This window comes from Phyllostomus discolor, chromosome 2 (genome assembly GCF_004126475.2).
Source record: "Phyllostomus discolor isolate MPI-MPIP mPhyDis1 chromosome 2, mPhyDis1.pri.v3, whole genome shotgun sequence".
NCBI classification, from domain to species: Eukaryota; Metazoa; Chordata; class Mammalia; order Chiroptera; family Phyllostomidae; genus Phyllostomus; species Phyllostomus discolor.
In genome coordinates, this window is record NC_040904.2 from 50,222,765 (window position 1) to 50,238,233 (window position 15,469).

The window sequence follows — 15,469 nt, forward strand, 5'->3', positions numbered from 1 at the left end:
TGGTCATTTTTATGTTTAATCATGAAGTTTTATAAATCCATTAAAATAAACTAAATTGTTTTAAAGCGAGAGTTCTTTCTTGTAATCATTTCTATGGTATTAAGAGTAGTTACTTACTTAGCTTCTGTGTGAATTCATATGTTCCTGAAGTGGAGCATCTATGTAAAATATGACTGTTCTTTAAAGAAGGCACTGCAAGTAGTACATTTAGGAGAATACTCTCCAGTTGTGATCAGTTTAATTTTCAAGGCCAGTCAAAATTCACCAATGTGCACATTTGCTAGTTGGAATCCAGTTCTTTAATGTTTGGTGTAAATTATTAGATATCTGGGGGGGGGGCGTTATTCAGTAGCAGTTCTCCTTCCCAGAATTGAATTTCTTTAACTATATTGAATACCAGTTCACTTTCCTTTCCACAAAGAGATTTGTTCACTTGGTTTCTGTGACAGTGTGTACACAGTGCTTGCTTTATCTTTTCACCCTGCTGAGGTTAGCTGAATTACCACCCCATTAGGGCTGATGAAGAAGAAGCATGCAAGAATAATATGCAGGCACTTTGAAGATAACTCAGTGGCTAACACAGACCAATCATATATATTCAAGACCCTTGGTTGTCCATACTGGCAAAGTGAATTATATCTGTTGAGTAAAACATAAGCATGCATGTATACTCACACACACACACACAGTTAAAATGGTTTTAAATGTTACTGAGTGGTCTATTTATCTAAATTAGCACTATTCTGTCTATCACACTGTGATTATTGTTTAGAGCAATGCTGTCCAATAGAACTTACGTAGTGGTGGGGATGTTCTATATTCCACACTGTCCCAAATGGTGGGCACCAGCACCATCTGACTATTTAGCACTGGAACTGTAGCTAAAGAAATTAAAGAACTGAATTTAAAAATTTTAATTTTAGTTAATTTGGAGAAATGGCTACATGTCTACAATAGCAGCTAGCATATCTGTATAAAGTTTTTTTTGTGTGTGACATAGTACGTGGAATGATGATGAATAGATAGAACATACAGATTGGTCCAATTTAAAGAAATCCTTTCGAATATCCATTCCATCCAACATTGGTCCGTGCAGATGCAGGTCACGTGGCGTTTGGAAGAGAGCCTAGTGATGACCTGGTGGGAATACAAACGCAGAACCCAGGCATCAATTTATTGGGAACTCAGACCAAATGACCTCTGGTTGAGCTCATTTTGAGATTATGAGATATTTCTTGAGAAGAAAGGAAGCTCAGTGTGAGTGATCTATGTTAATATCTGAGTCTGCGTTTTCTAAGAATAGACAAGATCTGAGTTGTTATTTTTCTTGGGTGGCTTTTTGTTTTGTTATTGCCAACATAGAAAGGTTTGACTTCAATATCACCAGTCTGAAAAGTCTATGCCTGCAGCACAGGAACCTTGTGAAGTTGTCTGTGGATTTATGTATTTTTTATCATTCATGATAACTGGAGTGAGACATTTCCTATGGAAAGTGTAATCTCTATCCAACAGTTCTACCAGCAAGTAAAATTTCTGTTTCCCCCGGCTACCTTTCCTTATTCCCCTTTTCACTGATCCACTCACTCACAGTCTTTTACCCTGTCAGATGGAAATTTCTGACTCTGTCATTTTCAGTTTTCCAATAAGTTCCCCAGTTACACTGTGGTCTCTGATAATGATGTAGATGGTCATGATATTAAAGTAGTACTTCTGATTTGAAGACATATTATCTCAGCATTTTCAAAACCCACTTGCCTGCAACCTAGTGTGTCTGTGGTTAGCTATAATACATCTACTTGCCAAACAAGTGGTTTGGGTTGCTGGGATTTTCATTTAGCTTTGAATTTGGGGGATTAGAAAAAAATAACTCAGGGACCTATTTTGATAAATTGCATTAGAGCGAAGTGTTGGGATTAAATCATTTGTTTTGCTTTTAAAAATGTCTTTGCACTGTGCTCAGTCTTGTGCTTTTGTTGAAGGGGTGTGTGTATGTGTGTTTGTGTGTATAGGCACACACTTAAAACAAATGCTTGACCTATTGATAATGTTCACCATATGATTTAATTGTTTCTCTTTAAATTCCAGCATGATAACTGGGGTTACTTTCATGTTTGGTACTAGTAAAACAGTTCTCTCTAGTGAAGAATTAGTGTTATTTCTCCCTGATCATAATGAGCAACTTTTCATATTTCCCTGCTTGCTTTGTTTCTCAGGAAGATGGGATACATATTTGGGGTCTTATGTAGACTTTATTTTTGTTAGCATACTTTTTTCCATAAAAAAACCAAACGTTTCATTCTGTGACATTAAGGAAATGGTATAGTTCAGTTGAATCAATGAATGGTGCTACTACAACTCATTTTTTTCCTAGTAAATATTTGTTGCTTCACTGTTGAGATGCTTAAATAAGGTTAGAAAAATATATATATATCTTTTGTTATAAAAATATAATAAAAAGATTATAGATAATAAGATTCCCCTTCTTGGTAGATAAATTGGAAAATACAACAATTAAAAAGGGAAATTAAGCTACAGTTTAATCCTAGAGTACCTAATCAATGTTAGGATTTTGATGTTTATCCCTTTTAGTAGTTTCTAAATGAAATTTAAGTTGAAAGTGAGGTAGTTCAACTATAGTCAGAGTACACTGTAGGTTACAAGGTCAGTCCTGGGATCTACCCATATCATGGAGAGTACCTTCAGGACTACCTGTGCATGGCCCATGTGATAAGCCACGTGGCCGGTCATCTGTAGGGTATATAAAACATCAGCTTTCAGAGTGCCAGTGGTCACACATAATATCTGCAGATGCTCTAGGGAAGGCGAGTGCTCCAAGGCGGACTGAGGACCAGTGGATAATCTCTACTGGCTGGCAGGTTTTGTCTTTCTGAAGACAGTTTTACCTGCAGTTATCTGGGAGGGAGATGTGTTGAAAGAAAGTGGGCCTTCCGTGGCTGAAATATTTAAGAGGACTCCAGATGATTATTTGGCCAGAATGAGACTTAACTATTTGACAACTACTGAAATCCCTTCTGATGATCAGTTTTTATACTTTAAAGAAGGCGATTAATCAGTCAGCACCTTTTTGTGAACATTGACTGAGACCACCTTGGTGGTCTAACCAAGGTGGTGACTTTAGCAGATCAGATATTTTGTAGACCTTTGTGGAAGCTCCTCTGAATTACACCATTCTGGTCCTTGTGTTACTGGGCGGGGGACCTGGACCTGAGTGGGTCTGCCAAGGGCCAACTGGTAGTGTGTGGGTTCTTGACTTCCTGCAGGAAAGAATTTCCCAGCACGAATCCAGGTGCCCTTAAGGGTATGTTTATTAATGCTGGGTTCAGTGAAACAAGAGCTTAGAATAGGAGATGCAACAGGGAAACCCAGGCTGGGCTGCTGTAGCTCACTGGAAGGTCAGAGAAAAGGGGGCCTTGGAGACAGACAGGTTCAGGGGATTAGCCTGGATGAGCTGCTGCAGCTCATTGCTCCCCTGGTTGCCAGTCTCATGTAGACCCTTAGAATTTGGGACATGTGTGCGCCGGGGTGGGGACGGAGGGGGGAGAAGAAAGGGAATGGGGAAGGTGGGGGCATGCTCCCCCAAGGGAGAACATGCGCTGGGTTTTCTGTCTTGAGGATTTTATCTGTCTTTTGCAGACTGGAATCTTAGGGAAGGTCTCAGTGGAGGGTTTCAGCAGAATATTCATCAGTTCTCCGGGTGTGATCTTCCAGCGTCATGGTCTCAACTAATTGGTCAATGCCAGGGCAGGGGGTCTTTAGTCATTGCAGCTGGTCCTGGCATTGCCTACCCAGTTTTACTGCCTCTGGTCGTGGAGTTGAATGAAACACAACTGAGGCCTAGGTGTTATCTCTAGGGAGGTGACCTTCTGCATCTGGCTGTAAATTGCTCAGCCAGTTCAGCTGTCTGTCTTAGTTTTCCCCATTCTACTTGCCAAGGAATTTTCCTAGCTTCTTACTGTCCTGCCTCACATAGAGCTTTTTATGGAAAGGGTAGCTTTCTGTCTTTCTATAATGTTTATAGTAGGATAATTAACCCTGAAAATGTCATTCCATTACTAGGATTACTCAAAATTATATCCCTTCCTCCTCTATTTATTTTTTGTTTTGTTTTATCAACTTTGACTTGTTTTTCATTCACCTTATACTTAATTTATTAACATTTTCTAATTTTCAGGACTGTTTGGCAGCCTGCAAGTGTGGGAAACTTCTGAGGACGTGAGCCAGTTTCTCAAATGGCCAGGAGACTAGATCCAGATTCTGAAAGTCTCTGCCAGCACTTCAGCACACTTCACATTCTCTGCTTCCAAATGCCGCACCCACACTGTGTGCCCTCTGGTCGCTTAGCTCAGCAAATGTGTTCTCATGTGAACACCTTTCTCGTAGCCCTGGGTTCCCATGTTGGAGTGCCACTTACTTAACAATGTTATTCCATACCTTAGAGCCATCATTTCTTCATAATTGACTGATGCGTTTATTGTGGCCTGAAGGGCCCAGCATTCAGCCATCTGCCTGAGGTGTGCCACCTTTCTAGATATCCTAGTATTTTATCAGGGAGTTTCACCTTTTCATTTTGATCCTTCTGAAAGTTGAGGCGATGGAAGCGGACCCCTTTTACTGACATTTGAGGCAGTGTGGTTAAACAGGCGGCTCCTTTGCCCTGTTTTAGGTGAGCTGGAGGATGTGGATGGGTCACACCTGCAAAAAATTGTGCAATATTTCATGGTATATCATGTCTACTAGTGATCATTTTGTTCTCAGGAGGCCCCTTCTTCACAAGTATTTATTTGAAAGTGTTATCTCAGGTCCTGGGGTAAAGGTTGGAGAGAAAACAGTTCATAAGATTTTTCCTGCCTTTCAGGATCCTCAGGGTATGCTTGGGAGGCAGATGAGTAAAAGTAATTATAATGCGATTAGTGATACAGTACTATATTTAGTACATACTATGAGGTCACTGAAAAAAAGCATAGGTGGATTTGTTGGGTGGGTGTGAGAGAATCGGTTGTGTTGGTTTTGGCTGTCTGTGTTTAGATTGGGTTAACAGAGAGGTAACATTTGGATGGGGATTTTGAGGTCAGTGATGAAATTTTTCAGACAGTGTAGTGTTCTCACCCTCCTGCCATCTGTGTAATGGAGAATGGGTTTTCTTTAGACTTGCAAGTCTTTCTCATTCTCTGTGCTCCCCTTCTCACCCACACCAACCAACCAACTAAAACATACACCGAGACCAAAACCATACAAATCCCCGAACAGGTGAAACATTGCTAATGATACTCTATGCCTTAATCGTGTATACAACATGTGGAGTTAATGTCCTTACTTTCCATAACAGAATTGCAGAAATATGTGTGCAGTTTCTAAGTAGTTGAGTAAAGGGAAATACACTAAGGATAACAACTACAGGGAGGTGCATGTGATTTAATTATATGATAGATCTCTGCTCAGAGGATCTTCAGTCTCCCAGACAAATGGAGCAACCATAGCATGTTGGAAAGACTAAGGAATCTGGGGACTTGATCTTCAAAGTAGCCCTGCTGTTGGCTACTTTAGGAATTGTAAGAAAGCCAAAAAAATTTGTATCCTTCTAGGTTCTTTCAGCTGTCTAGTAATTAAATTGATAGAAGATTGATTAATTGGAGAAAAACAAATGTAATTATGTACTTATGGGGGTCCAACAAGAATATGGACCCCCAGACAGTCTGAAGCAGTTGAGGCTTATATGCCATTCTGAGCTGGGGAGAAGGGACAGGGGTCTGGGACCTCAGAGGGGAGGAAGGCAGTAGGCAGATGGGAGGAGCAGATGTTTGGTAGAGGAGTGTGGATTGTGCCATGCAGGGACAGTGAGACAGGAGAGGAATTTGATCTCCAGGCCCTGCTGAAACCCCCCAGCCCCCCTGGTTCACCACACATAGCCGTACTCTTTGTAGTTATCTCTGGTGATGACTGTCTCCCTGGGCCAGGCTTCCATCTAAATTCTTTTAGGGAGTTAAGGGAGAATAACATTTGTTCTTGACTCTTCTGGGTCTCAATTGCCTTCCGCTCAAAATAGTCCATTGCCAAAGTGGCACATTTTGGGCATGCACATTTTGAACTGTTCAGGACAAAGTAAGTGAGGATGCCATCGGTGCTTGTGTTCTTTACCTCTTTGCATCTGCAAGAATTAGGTGTCATTCTCCTCCCTCTGTCATACTGTACTTAGATTTCATGAATTTCAGTAAGATGGGAATTTCTGGACACTGAACATCAGAGAAGTATTGAAGGTTCCAGTTACCCTTCATTCCTTTATATAGTCACACATCACTTAATGATAGGGATAGGTTCAGAGAGGTGCGTTATTCGGTGATTTCATCCTCATGGGTAACATCATAGGGTGCACTTACGCAGACCTAGATGGAATAGCTTACTGCACACTTAGGCAGTGTGGAATAGCCTGCTGCTCCCAGGCCACAAGCCCATACAGCTGTTACTGTACTAAGTACTGTAGGCAGTTGTGCATCTATACATGTTCTAAACATAGACAAGGTGTAGTAAAAATATGGTATAAAGGATAAAATGTGTGTGCCTTTGTACCTGGGTGGGGGCAGAGGAAAGAGTGCTGTGGAGGGAGGTTAGACACCAGGAGGAGGGAGGGAATAATGGAGAGAGGGAAGGAAAAGGTGGGGAAGAGAAAAAGCACAAAGAGAAGAGATATAGAGCTTGAAAAGAGAGCTAATAAAAGGGAGAAGGGAAGGAGAGAAAGGGACAGAGATGGGGAGTGGAGAGAGGGAGGAACTGGACTGGGAGGAAAGAGAGAGGAAGGGAGGGAAGGGAAGTGAGTTTGTGCACGTGAGTGGGTGTGCACCTGCATGTGGGGAAGGTGTAGGTGTGCTCCTGGGCTCCACTTCTCCCCAGCCCACTCCTCTTGCCCCAGCTGGGGCCGGGTGACACATGGCGGGCAGACATCATGTTGAACCTTCTCATCCATTTAAACTATCCAGTGCTGGCAGTTAATTTAACATCGTAGTTGGGTCCAGCCTTTTCTTTGCAAACTAAGCTTTTGTTCCTAATCCACTATAATCTGTGGAACCACCGTCATATGCACGGTTTGTTTGTTGAGACATGCTTATGTGGCACATAACTGTAAATTAATGATTCTGACATTACTCAGATATTATTCTCATCATTTCCAACATTCTGCCTGAAAGAGAAATTTTAGTTGTCAGAGGGACCAGCTATGTTTGCTGTTTAGGGGCTCATACTTGGGGCAAGCGGTTAGGAGAGTGTCCACAGTTCCTAGGTGCTGCTCTTGCCACGGACGGTAGTGGTGATAGGGTGGGGGGGGCTTTGGTGTTGGCACAGCGGTGGTGGTGTTGATGTCATCTTAGTCAAATATGTGAATGATGCTGTCGCTGAGAATGGCAATGATTTGACATTAGGATGAGGTCTCTTCAGTTTCCCTGTATCCCATTTCTTTTCTACAGAAACAATCTATTAGAGCTTTAAACAAAGAGAAGAGACTCTTCTTTCATAAATTAGGGACCATATTTGTAGGGTAGCACTCAAAGGCATGGGGTTTACATGTTATTCCTTAGTTCAGATCGGTGTACGTCTCTCAGACACACCCATCTAAAACTCATTACTACTCTCTCCCAGAGAGAGGGAAACTCTTTGATGTTTGGTGGAGAGTGGAGGAGAGGTAGGGGGAGTGGTCAGATCTTAAGGGGAAATTTTCTTTGGGAATCTCCACTGCAGTCACTGCCTGGGTTTTTCTTGTAGGTCACCTATGAAACACTGAAAATGAAAGGAACTTTTTATTGCCCTTCTTTTCAGAAGTGCGCACAGGCCAGCTTTGATTGCTAGAGGCTTATTCTTGGGAAATGTTGAGACAAAGTAACCCATGTCCCATTTTTATTGCTTTATTTTGGGATCTAGAGAATTACCTACATTTTATTTCATCCTCAGTTTCCAAGGATCTAATGCATATTTGTATTATTTTAATTAGTATTTAATAACGTCACTCTGCTGACATACTAAAACGCAGACCTGTTTTTTTCTTGGAGTTATTTCAGCAGAAGTGTTTGGGGCCAGAAGAGCTCAGCTTGGTTTCCAATTAATTTGTTTACTTGTTGGATTATGTTGGTCAGGCTACTTTATTTCTCTGAGCCTTAGTTTCCTCATAAATGGGGATATTGATAGAACCTTTTACTTCAAGTGGTCAGGAGGAATAAATGTGATCGTGCATTGTAAGATACAATGAGCATAATATATGTCAGTCATGCCTGAGTGCCATTGCTAAACTTTTTAAGACAAAATGAGAGTCTGGAACATCTTCTCACTCATAGAGAGCGTGTGCAGAACAAAAGGTAGCAAGCATAATCCCTGGTCTCAGAACCAGCAGTATTCCATCTGCTAATAGCATAACCAGAATAACACATGCAAAACCAGAATAATTCACAAAATTATACCAGAACTTAAAAAGCAATTACGGACAAAGTTGAAAGAAAGAGCTTTTAGTGAATCTATTATTAGTCCAGGCCTTTTTATGTGGGTGCAGGCTTGTAAAGATTGAGTCACAGGAATTGTATTTTCAGACAGTTTTGGGATGTGGGTAAAGAGTGACAGAGGGGAATGACTTCACTCCTCTTCAAGCTCCAATAGAGTTAATCTGGCCCTCTGCTAAGAATGCTTACCACTTCTGCTCTCCCTTTGTGATTCGTTTTGTATATTAACTCTTGAAAGTGTCTTGATGTGCTCTGCTCAGGTCACCCCCACTCCTTCAACCTGCCTCCAAATCATAACACGCATAACTGCTCCACTGTTTATACTTTCAAAGAGTTTTCCTGTAGGTCTTTCTGACATTTATCAAGTATACTTTTGTTTACCTTTTTGTCATTTTCACCTCCTTAATGTCTTGGATGTGACTTATTCCTCCTAAGTGAGTGCTCTGCAACTCTTTGTTGAATAAATGTGTTTATAGGTATACACTATGCCGTTTATTTAGGGGAATCTGCAGTGAATGAGAATCATCTTTCTCTTCAAGGGTATGCATATATACAGGGTTGGGCTTGGGCAAAAGTAGGTTTACAGTTGCACTGTGGCATTCTTTTGAATTACAATAGTTATTGTAATACTCATAACCTGCAGGTTAACTAGCTTATCTTTAGGTACTTCCATCCTGTGAAATATTGGGTAACTCACATCTGGGCCTCAGGTTGTTAGAGTTTCTCAGAATATATCTGAACAGGACTTTTTATTGGAATGACTGGTGTAGCAGTTGCATATGAACAAGGGGTAAGCTAATCAGGTCAGATTTAGTTTAATATGGTTTTGGGGCAGAAGTGATTCTTCCATCATAACACCATTTTGTAGTAACTGTCATGTCTCTAAGCTCTGCCTTAGCTTTTTGTTGCAGTAAGGGACAAGGCTTTGTGAATATATATATGTAAGCATACATAATGCTAAGAATGGACAAGATTGCGTTTCTTCATTCCATTTTAGTGTTAAATGCCCTTACAGGCAAATCCAAAGCTGCAGAAAGAATCTGTAACTTCTGGTAAGCTCTAGGGGACGTTTTAATAAGTCCTACCCATTGCAGTAGTCTGAGGCTTTTGGCAATTTTCTTTTTTAATGTCAGCTTGTCATTTGGAATAGAAGGACATAATCGCTGAGACTACATATCCTTAAAACAAACAAACCAACAAACAAACAAACACAGCACTTATATAAGAGTCCTTCCTGCCTGTATATTTGTTTAAGAAAGCAGAAGTTTGAAACTGCAATTTGGGGCAGAATGGACCTTGGAGGACTACCTCTTCTCATTTTCTTCTAAGAAAATAGGTCATCAGATGCTCTTGTTCTGGATTTCCAGTGGGAGGCAAGGTTAGGGGCAGATTCCTGGTATATGCCGAGATTCCTATTTTCTTTTGGTTTGCAGATTCTTTTCAAGTAGCTTCACCTTTAGAGAGACCGAGAGAACCAGTTCTAACTCATGTCTAAGGGTGTGGACCTATTTAAAGAGTTGTGATTATCCTTGGAGCAGAGATCTGCTCTTACCAGAGGACTGACAAACACATGGTTTTCTTTTTCGACACCAGGACAGACAGGCAGAAGTCTGCGGAGAGGATTCTCTGAACCCAGGAAGGCTGAAGCATTAGCTAGGTTTATTTACTCCTCTGATCCCATGAGAACTCAGTTTTTGCCCAGCTGCAGTATGCAAAACATTTTTGTCTTATTATTTCAGCAGTACTTGCCCTCCCTTTATAGAAGTGGATTGGAATTTCTGGACCTCTGGGTTTGATTCTGTGGTGAATATCTGTAGGCTAGGGACCAGAGGTGCCCATTATTTTGTGCTTGTCACCAAGCAGGTAGTATGTGGGATTTTTTGTGAATGAAGACTATGTTAACTAGACCCAGTTTTCTGCGATGCGAATTATGAAGTTGATCATCCTAAATGTGAGAACTGACTTCTGAAGTAAAGAAAATGCTTTTTCTCTTTATGTTAAAATACTGCTAATGAGCCTTCCTGTCTGCTTTTTCCTCCTCCTCCTCTGCAGTGTGTCGAGATTTTGCTGTCCTAGAGGACCACACCCTGGCCCACAACCTGCAGGAACAAGAGAGTGAGTAACAGCCCTCATTCATGTTTTCTTTTTAGTAGTGGCAGCTTGAGGCGGGTTTCTTAGGGTGAGGCAGGGAGAGAACACAGCCACCAGGCAGCACCATCCATCCCTCTGAGGCATTTGTCTAGGCAGCAGACGCCTGGGTGACGAATGCAGTTCTGGGTGTTTTGAAGTATGACAGCTGCCAGGAATGAAAAGACTGCAGGGCACATTGGAGGAAAAGAGGGACTTGGGTTCTTTGCTTAAATGAAACTTTTCTTTGCCTAAATGTTGTAGGAGGGAGGCATTGGTTATACAGGTGTCAACGCAGGGAATGTCCAGGTTCATAGAGAAGTTTTATGAGTTTGAGCCAAACTGTTGACAGTTGGCCGGAAGCAAAAACTCAACAATTTGAGAAAATGCACTTGAGAATGGCAGTTTTACAGTTTATTTTATACATTACAGTCAAAGATGGAGGCATGGGGAGAGTTACATGAAATCCATTGGTGGTAGATTAGGGAGGTGGGAGAAAGCAAAGCGGGGAAATCTCTGAGACTGGATAAAGAGTAAAATGGAGAGATGTACATTTCTTTTACATTGGTGGGTACAAGACAGCTAATAATTAATGTTCCTAGCACAGAGTGGTGATGTGCAGGGGAACAAGATAACAGTAGGGGGTTCTGTGGTCTCCCACTCGGGTGTGGTTTGTATCCTGAGGAGTCTGGAAAAACGAATTACTTCAACATTCCAAAGGTGTGTTATCTTAGAGGCAGAAAGACAGTACACAGGCTCAGTTAAGGTAAAGATTGACCTTTGTCACGGAAGCTACCCGACTAGGACATAACTATCTGCCATGACTCACTTTTAGTTAAGATAGCGAGTTCAATTTCAGACCAGCCTGTATGGTTACTTTCAGTCTCTAAGTTTGTAAGGCCCCCATGCAGGCCTCCCTGGCCATGTTAGGATCAGTATGTGGCTCCTTTTTCATCCACACATGCATCTGGGGTGTGTAGGAGGCTGGCATAGGGATCTGTTTCTCCCCCTAGGAGGGGCCTGAAGGTCTTGTTCCAGGCAATGAAGGTATCTAGACTGTGGGTTTTCTGAATATCTACGTATATAATTATGAAAAATAAATCTGTAATATGTTATACAAAAATGCATATTAATATATAATTTGTGAATTATTAATTAATGTGTCAAAATAAAAATAAACATTGAAACATGTAGGTTATAAGCAGGGTGGCAACTTGTGGAGCAGAAAGAACACTGGCCTTGGCTTTGGGATATTTGTGTGGAAGTCCTGGTGCTGACACTGTTTTTCCAGGTGACCAAAGGCATATTACTTAACCTTTCTGATCCTCTTTTTTTACAATGGAAAGATGGGAATAATAAGTCCCATGCTGCCTCTTCTACAGAGTTATTGAGAGTGTACACTGAATTGGTGGATATGAAGCTCTTTAATGGGAAAGCTCTTTTTATGTTTGTTATGAGGTTTATTATTAACACGCCAAAGCATTGTAATTCTTCTCAATCTTTCTGTCCAGTTGAGCATCATTTGGCATCAAACATTCAGCGGAACCGTTTGGTCCAGCATGACCTCCAGGTGGCAAAGCAGCTGCAAGAGGAAGATCTGAGAGCTCAGGCTCAGCTTCAGAAGCGCTACAAAGACCTGTGAGCATCTTGGGGAGTGGGAGGGAATCTAACCGGACTACTCTTCTCTGGAGCCAGCAACCAGGGCAAAGAAGGAGGAGACTCTCCTATGTTACTCTGATTCCTGTTAGATTAAAAAGTTTGTGTGTATTTGTATGTGTGTGTCCATCCTTCTCTTTGATTTGGAAAATTTTCTTTGTTTTTGGAACACTGACTTGTTTTGGGGATGTGTGGGTTCTGGTTTGAAATCTTAGCATTTTAACTGTGTGACTTTGAGGCATTTGGTCTACCTCTTTTCCTTCCCTGTGACATGGGTAAGGTGATTTCTGTCTTCTCTTCCGCAAAAGTTGGCTGGGGTGTCCAGTGAAATAGTGTATATGAAAGAACTTCTTGAGTTGCATTGGGTTCTTTTACTATTTCCTAGCAGCATTTGTGGCTCTTATATTCTTTAAACCCTGTGCTTTTCAGGTATAGTTAGACTCTTCCAGAAAACTCTGAATTGTACACTCAGTTTTCTTCATAGCTTCAGTGTCTGACTAAAGGTCTTGCTTGGTCTCCTCCTTTAATAGATAATGGAAAGATCATATCTCAGTTCTCTTATAGTACAATTATTATTTTTTTATTTTTTCAGTACCCTAAAACTCAGGGCTCATTTCTTCTTTGATAGTAGCTCTTTGATATACCTAAATCTCTAATGGTGGATTTAACCACAAGATAATTGTTCTGAGGAGGAAGGGGTAAAGAGAGTGGAAGGGACCCCTCAGGTGTTTTTTTTTCAGTTGTCATGTTTAAATAAATAAACAGGAAAACCTATTATTTTTTGTTGCCTTTAAAGAAGGGTTTATCTTTTTATTTTATTATTGGTAGAGAGGACTTTATTCATAATTTTTTGTTCAGCTTCCTTATTTTGTGAATAAACACTCTTAATGAATCTTTGCTATCCCTGACACCATGGAAGGCAACAGATATGAAGAAATACAGCCATTGCCTTTAATAGCTTTAGGAACATAGCCTGAACACATTACATGAAGATACATGCAGCACGGACAGAGAAGCACAGAGAATTGGATAGTACATTTCATGCCTATGAAGAGAGAAAAGAGTGGGGAAACCTTTCCAACATAAGTGATGTATTTAATCTGCACCTGCATGGGTAATTGGGAGTTTATGGGGATAAGGGGGAAAACCATTTTTGTCTGAGGGAGAAGCGTGTATAAAGGTGAGAGGTAGAGGTAGGAGGGCAAGGAATCACGCGGTAGCTTCAGGATGTTCACTGTTGCTGGAGTGGGGAGTACCACTAGGTAGGAGAAGAGGCCAGGAGCTGGAATGAACAGACATGTAAGTTATGTAAAGGAATTTAGGTTTTATATTACAAATAATAGATAACTAACTATTGAAGAAGCTTTAGATTTTTATTTAGGGACTTACCCTGGGGGCTGGGTCAGTAAAGGATTGGAAGGGGCAAGATTGAAGGTTGCCATTCAGCAGTGGTCAGATTAAGAAATGAGGAGGCTTGAGTGGATGATAGAGGGCAATAGAGACACGGAGAGGAGGGAGTTGAGGAGGCCTGACTTGGGGCTAATGTTTATGGAGTTAATAAGGGACAGATTTGAGATGTATGGAGAGACTTGGTGTCACAAACCATGGAAAGATTGAGAGCCAGCTAAAATATTTTAAGACTTCTGAATTGTTGCCTTTTACATTATTCACAATTCTCTGTTATGAAGGCCAGTTGTAAGGTTATACAGAAGTTGAAGTTCCTAAATTAGGGTAATGATAGTGGGTAAAATGAGGTTATTGAGAGCTTCTTGAGACAAACCACTAAAACATAAGTCACTTTTGGAGAGTGGTGGATTTATAGGTACTGAGAGAAGAACCAGGTGTTACTATATTTCTGCCCAGGACTTCATGGTTTTGGAGGTGTTCCTGGCTGAAATAAGTTAGAAATGAAGGTTTTCAATTTTTACATTCTGGCAGTGCTGCCTGCAGAACATCAAGGGAAGAATTAAATGCTGTAGAGTTTAAGGAACTGGAACCTTTCACTCACTGCTTCCTCGGTTTCCTGTTGGAGGTCAGGCTTGTCATGACTGTTGGCTACTCTTTTCTCACTTGATTTTGCTTCCTCAGGAGTCTGTGTAATTAGCTAAGTGAACCAGAACTGGTCCTTCTTGGAAATACGGTTTGAAATAATTAAGCCGAACTTAAACTCATTTTACTGTCTGTGCTAGGAGATAACATTCTCTATGTCATTTGTGACCTTTAACACCCACCTCATTTGCCTTCTCTATTGTGTTCTACTTTCTTCCCATCTGTTATCACCTTGTATGTAGTTAGTAGTCGCTTACTCCTAATCAGATTTTATGTTAATTTGGAAGATGCAGGGAGCAAAGTCTTTGAAAACTGAACACGATTTTGTGTATGATTCGTAATTATTATGTGAGTGAATGAAAGGAGGATATACTTAGATGTATAAGTAAATTATTTTGAGTAGGTTTTTGTTCATGTTTAGATTTTTGGTTTGAAAAGTTGAGAATCCTAGTATGTTAGACCTGAAATATGAAGTCAGTAAGTCCACAATCTTGATAAGATGATGTGGGAGAGCATGATTCACTGGAATCCGGCCAGAGAGGTTTCTTCTGGGAACCAAATCTGTGGAATATACATGTTTTCCCTTTTTCAAAGCATTATTGAAACTGAAAAATCTAATTAAAAATGTATAAAAATTATTTTAAAGTCGTACCACCCCATCTCGGTGACCACAGTATTACTGATACTCTAGTGATCTCACTTTCAACGTTTTTTGTGTGCTCTCTACGTTTTCGGGTATTTGTGGAGTGGCTGCCTTGCCTGCCTCACTGTGGAGTGGTCCCCGTAGGGGGGTGAGTGACGTGGTAGTGTGGCAAAAGCGTGTCGTTTTCCATTGTAGTGTAGCGTCTGGGGATCGGATTCCAGTTCTGCCACTTATTTTCTCTGTGACTTCAGGGAGATGATTTCACTACTCTGGGCCTCAGTCTTTCCATCTGTAGGTGGTGACAGTATCAACCTCTGCATCACTGCTTTGAAGATAAAATGAGATGAAAACATGCACTGGCTCATAGTGAGAGTCTGCAAGTTGTTACTCATTTTCTTTATTCATGTTGTTTTGACCTTTGTTTTTCAGTGAACAACAAGACTGTGAAATTGCTCAGGAAATCCAGGAAAAAGCTGGCTATTGAGGCAGAGAGACGACG

The 15,469-nt window shown here is 40.9% G+C and overlaps 1 protein-coding gene across 2 annotated transcripts in view; it reads left to right on the plus strand.

Moving 5' to 3' along the window:
• LOC118498838 (coiled-coil domain-containing protein 50) overlaps positions 1–15,469 on the plus strand; it is a 32,569-nt gene extending 17,100 nt beyond the window's left edge. Inside the window, exons 1-4 of one of the 2 annotated variants that reach the window (XM_036017849.1) lie at positions 1,024–1,257; positions 10,548–10,610; positions 12,134–12,260; positions 15,400–15,469. In XM_036017849.1, coding sequence (XP_035873742.1) covers positions 1,224–1,257; positions 10,548–10,610; positions 12,134–12,260; positions 15,400–15,454 — 279 coding nt within the window. In that variant the 5' untranslated portion in view covers positions 1,024–1,223 and the 3' untranslated portion in view covers positions 15,455–15,469. Of the gene's footprint in view, positions 1–1,023; positions 1,258–10,547; positions 10,611–12,133; positions 12,261–15,399 lie in introns of those variants that run through there. The other variant, XM_036017848.1, reaches the window with a different exon arrangement.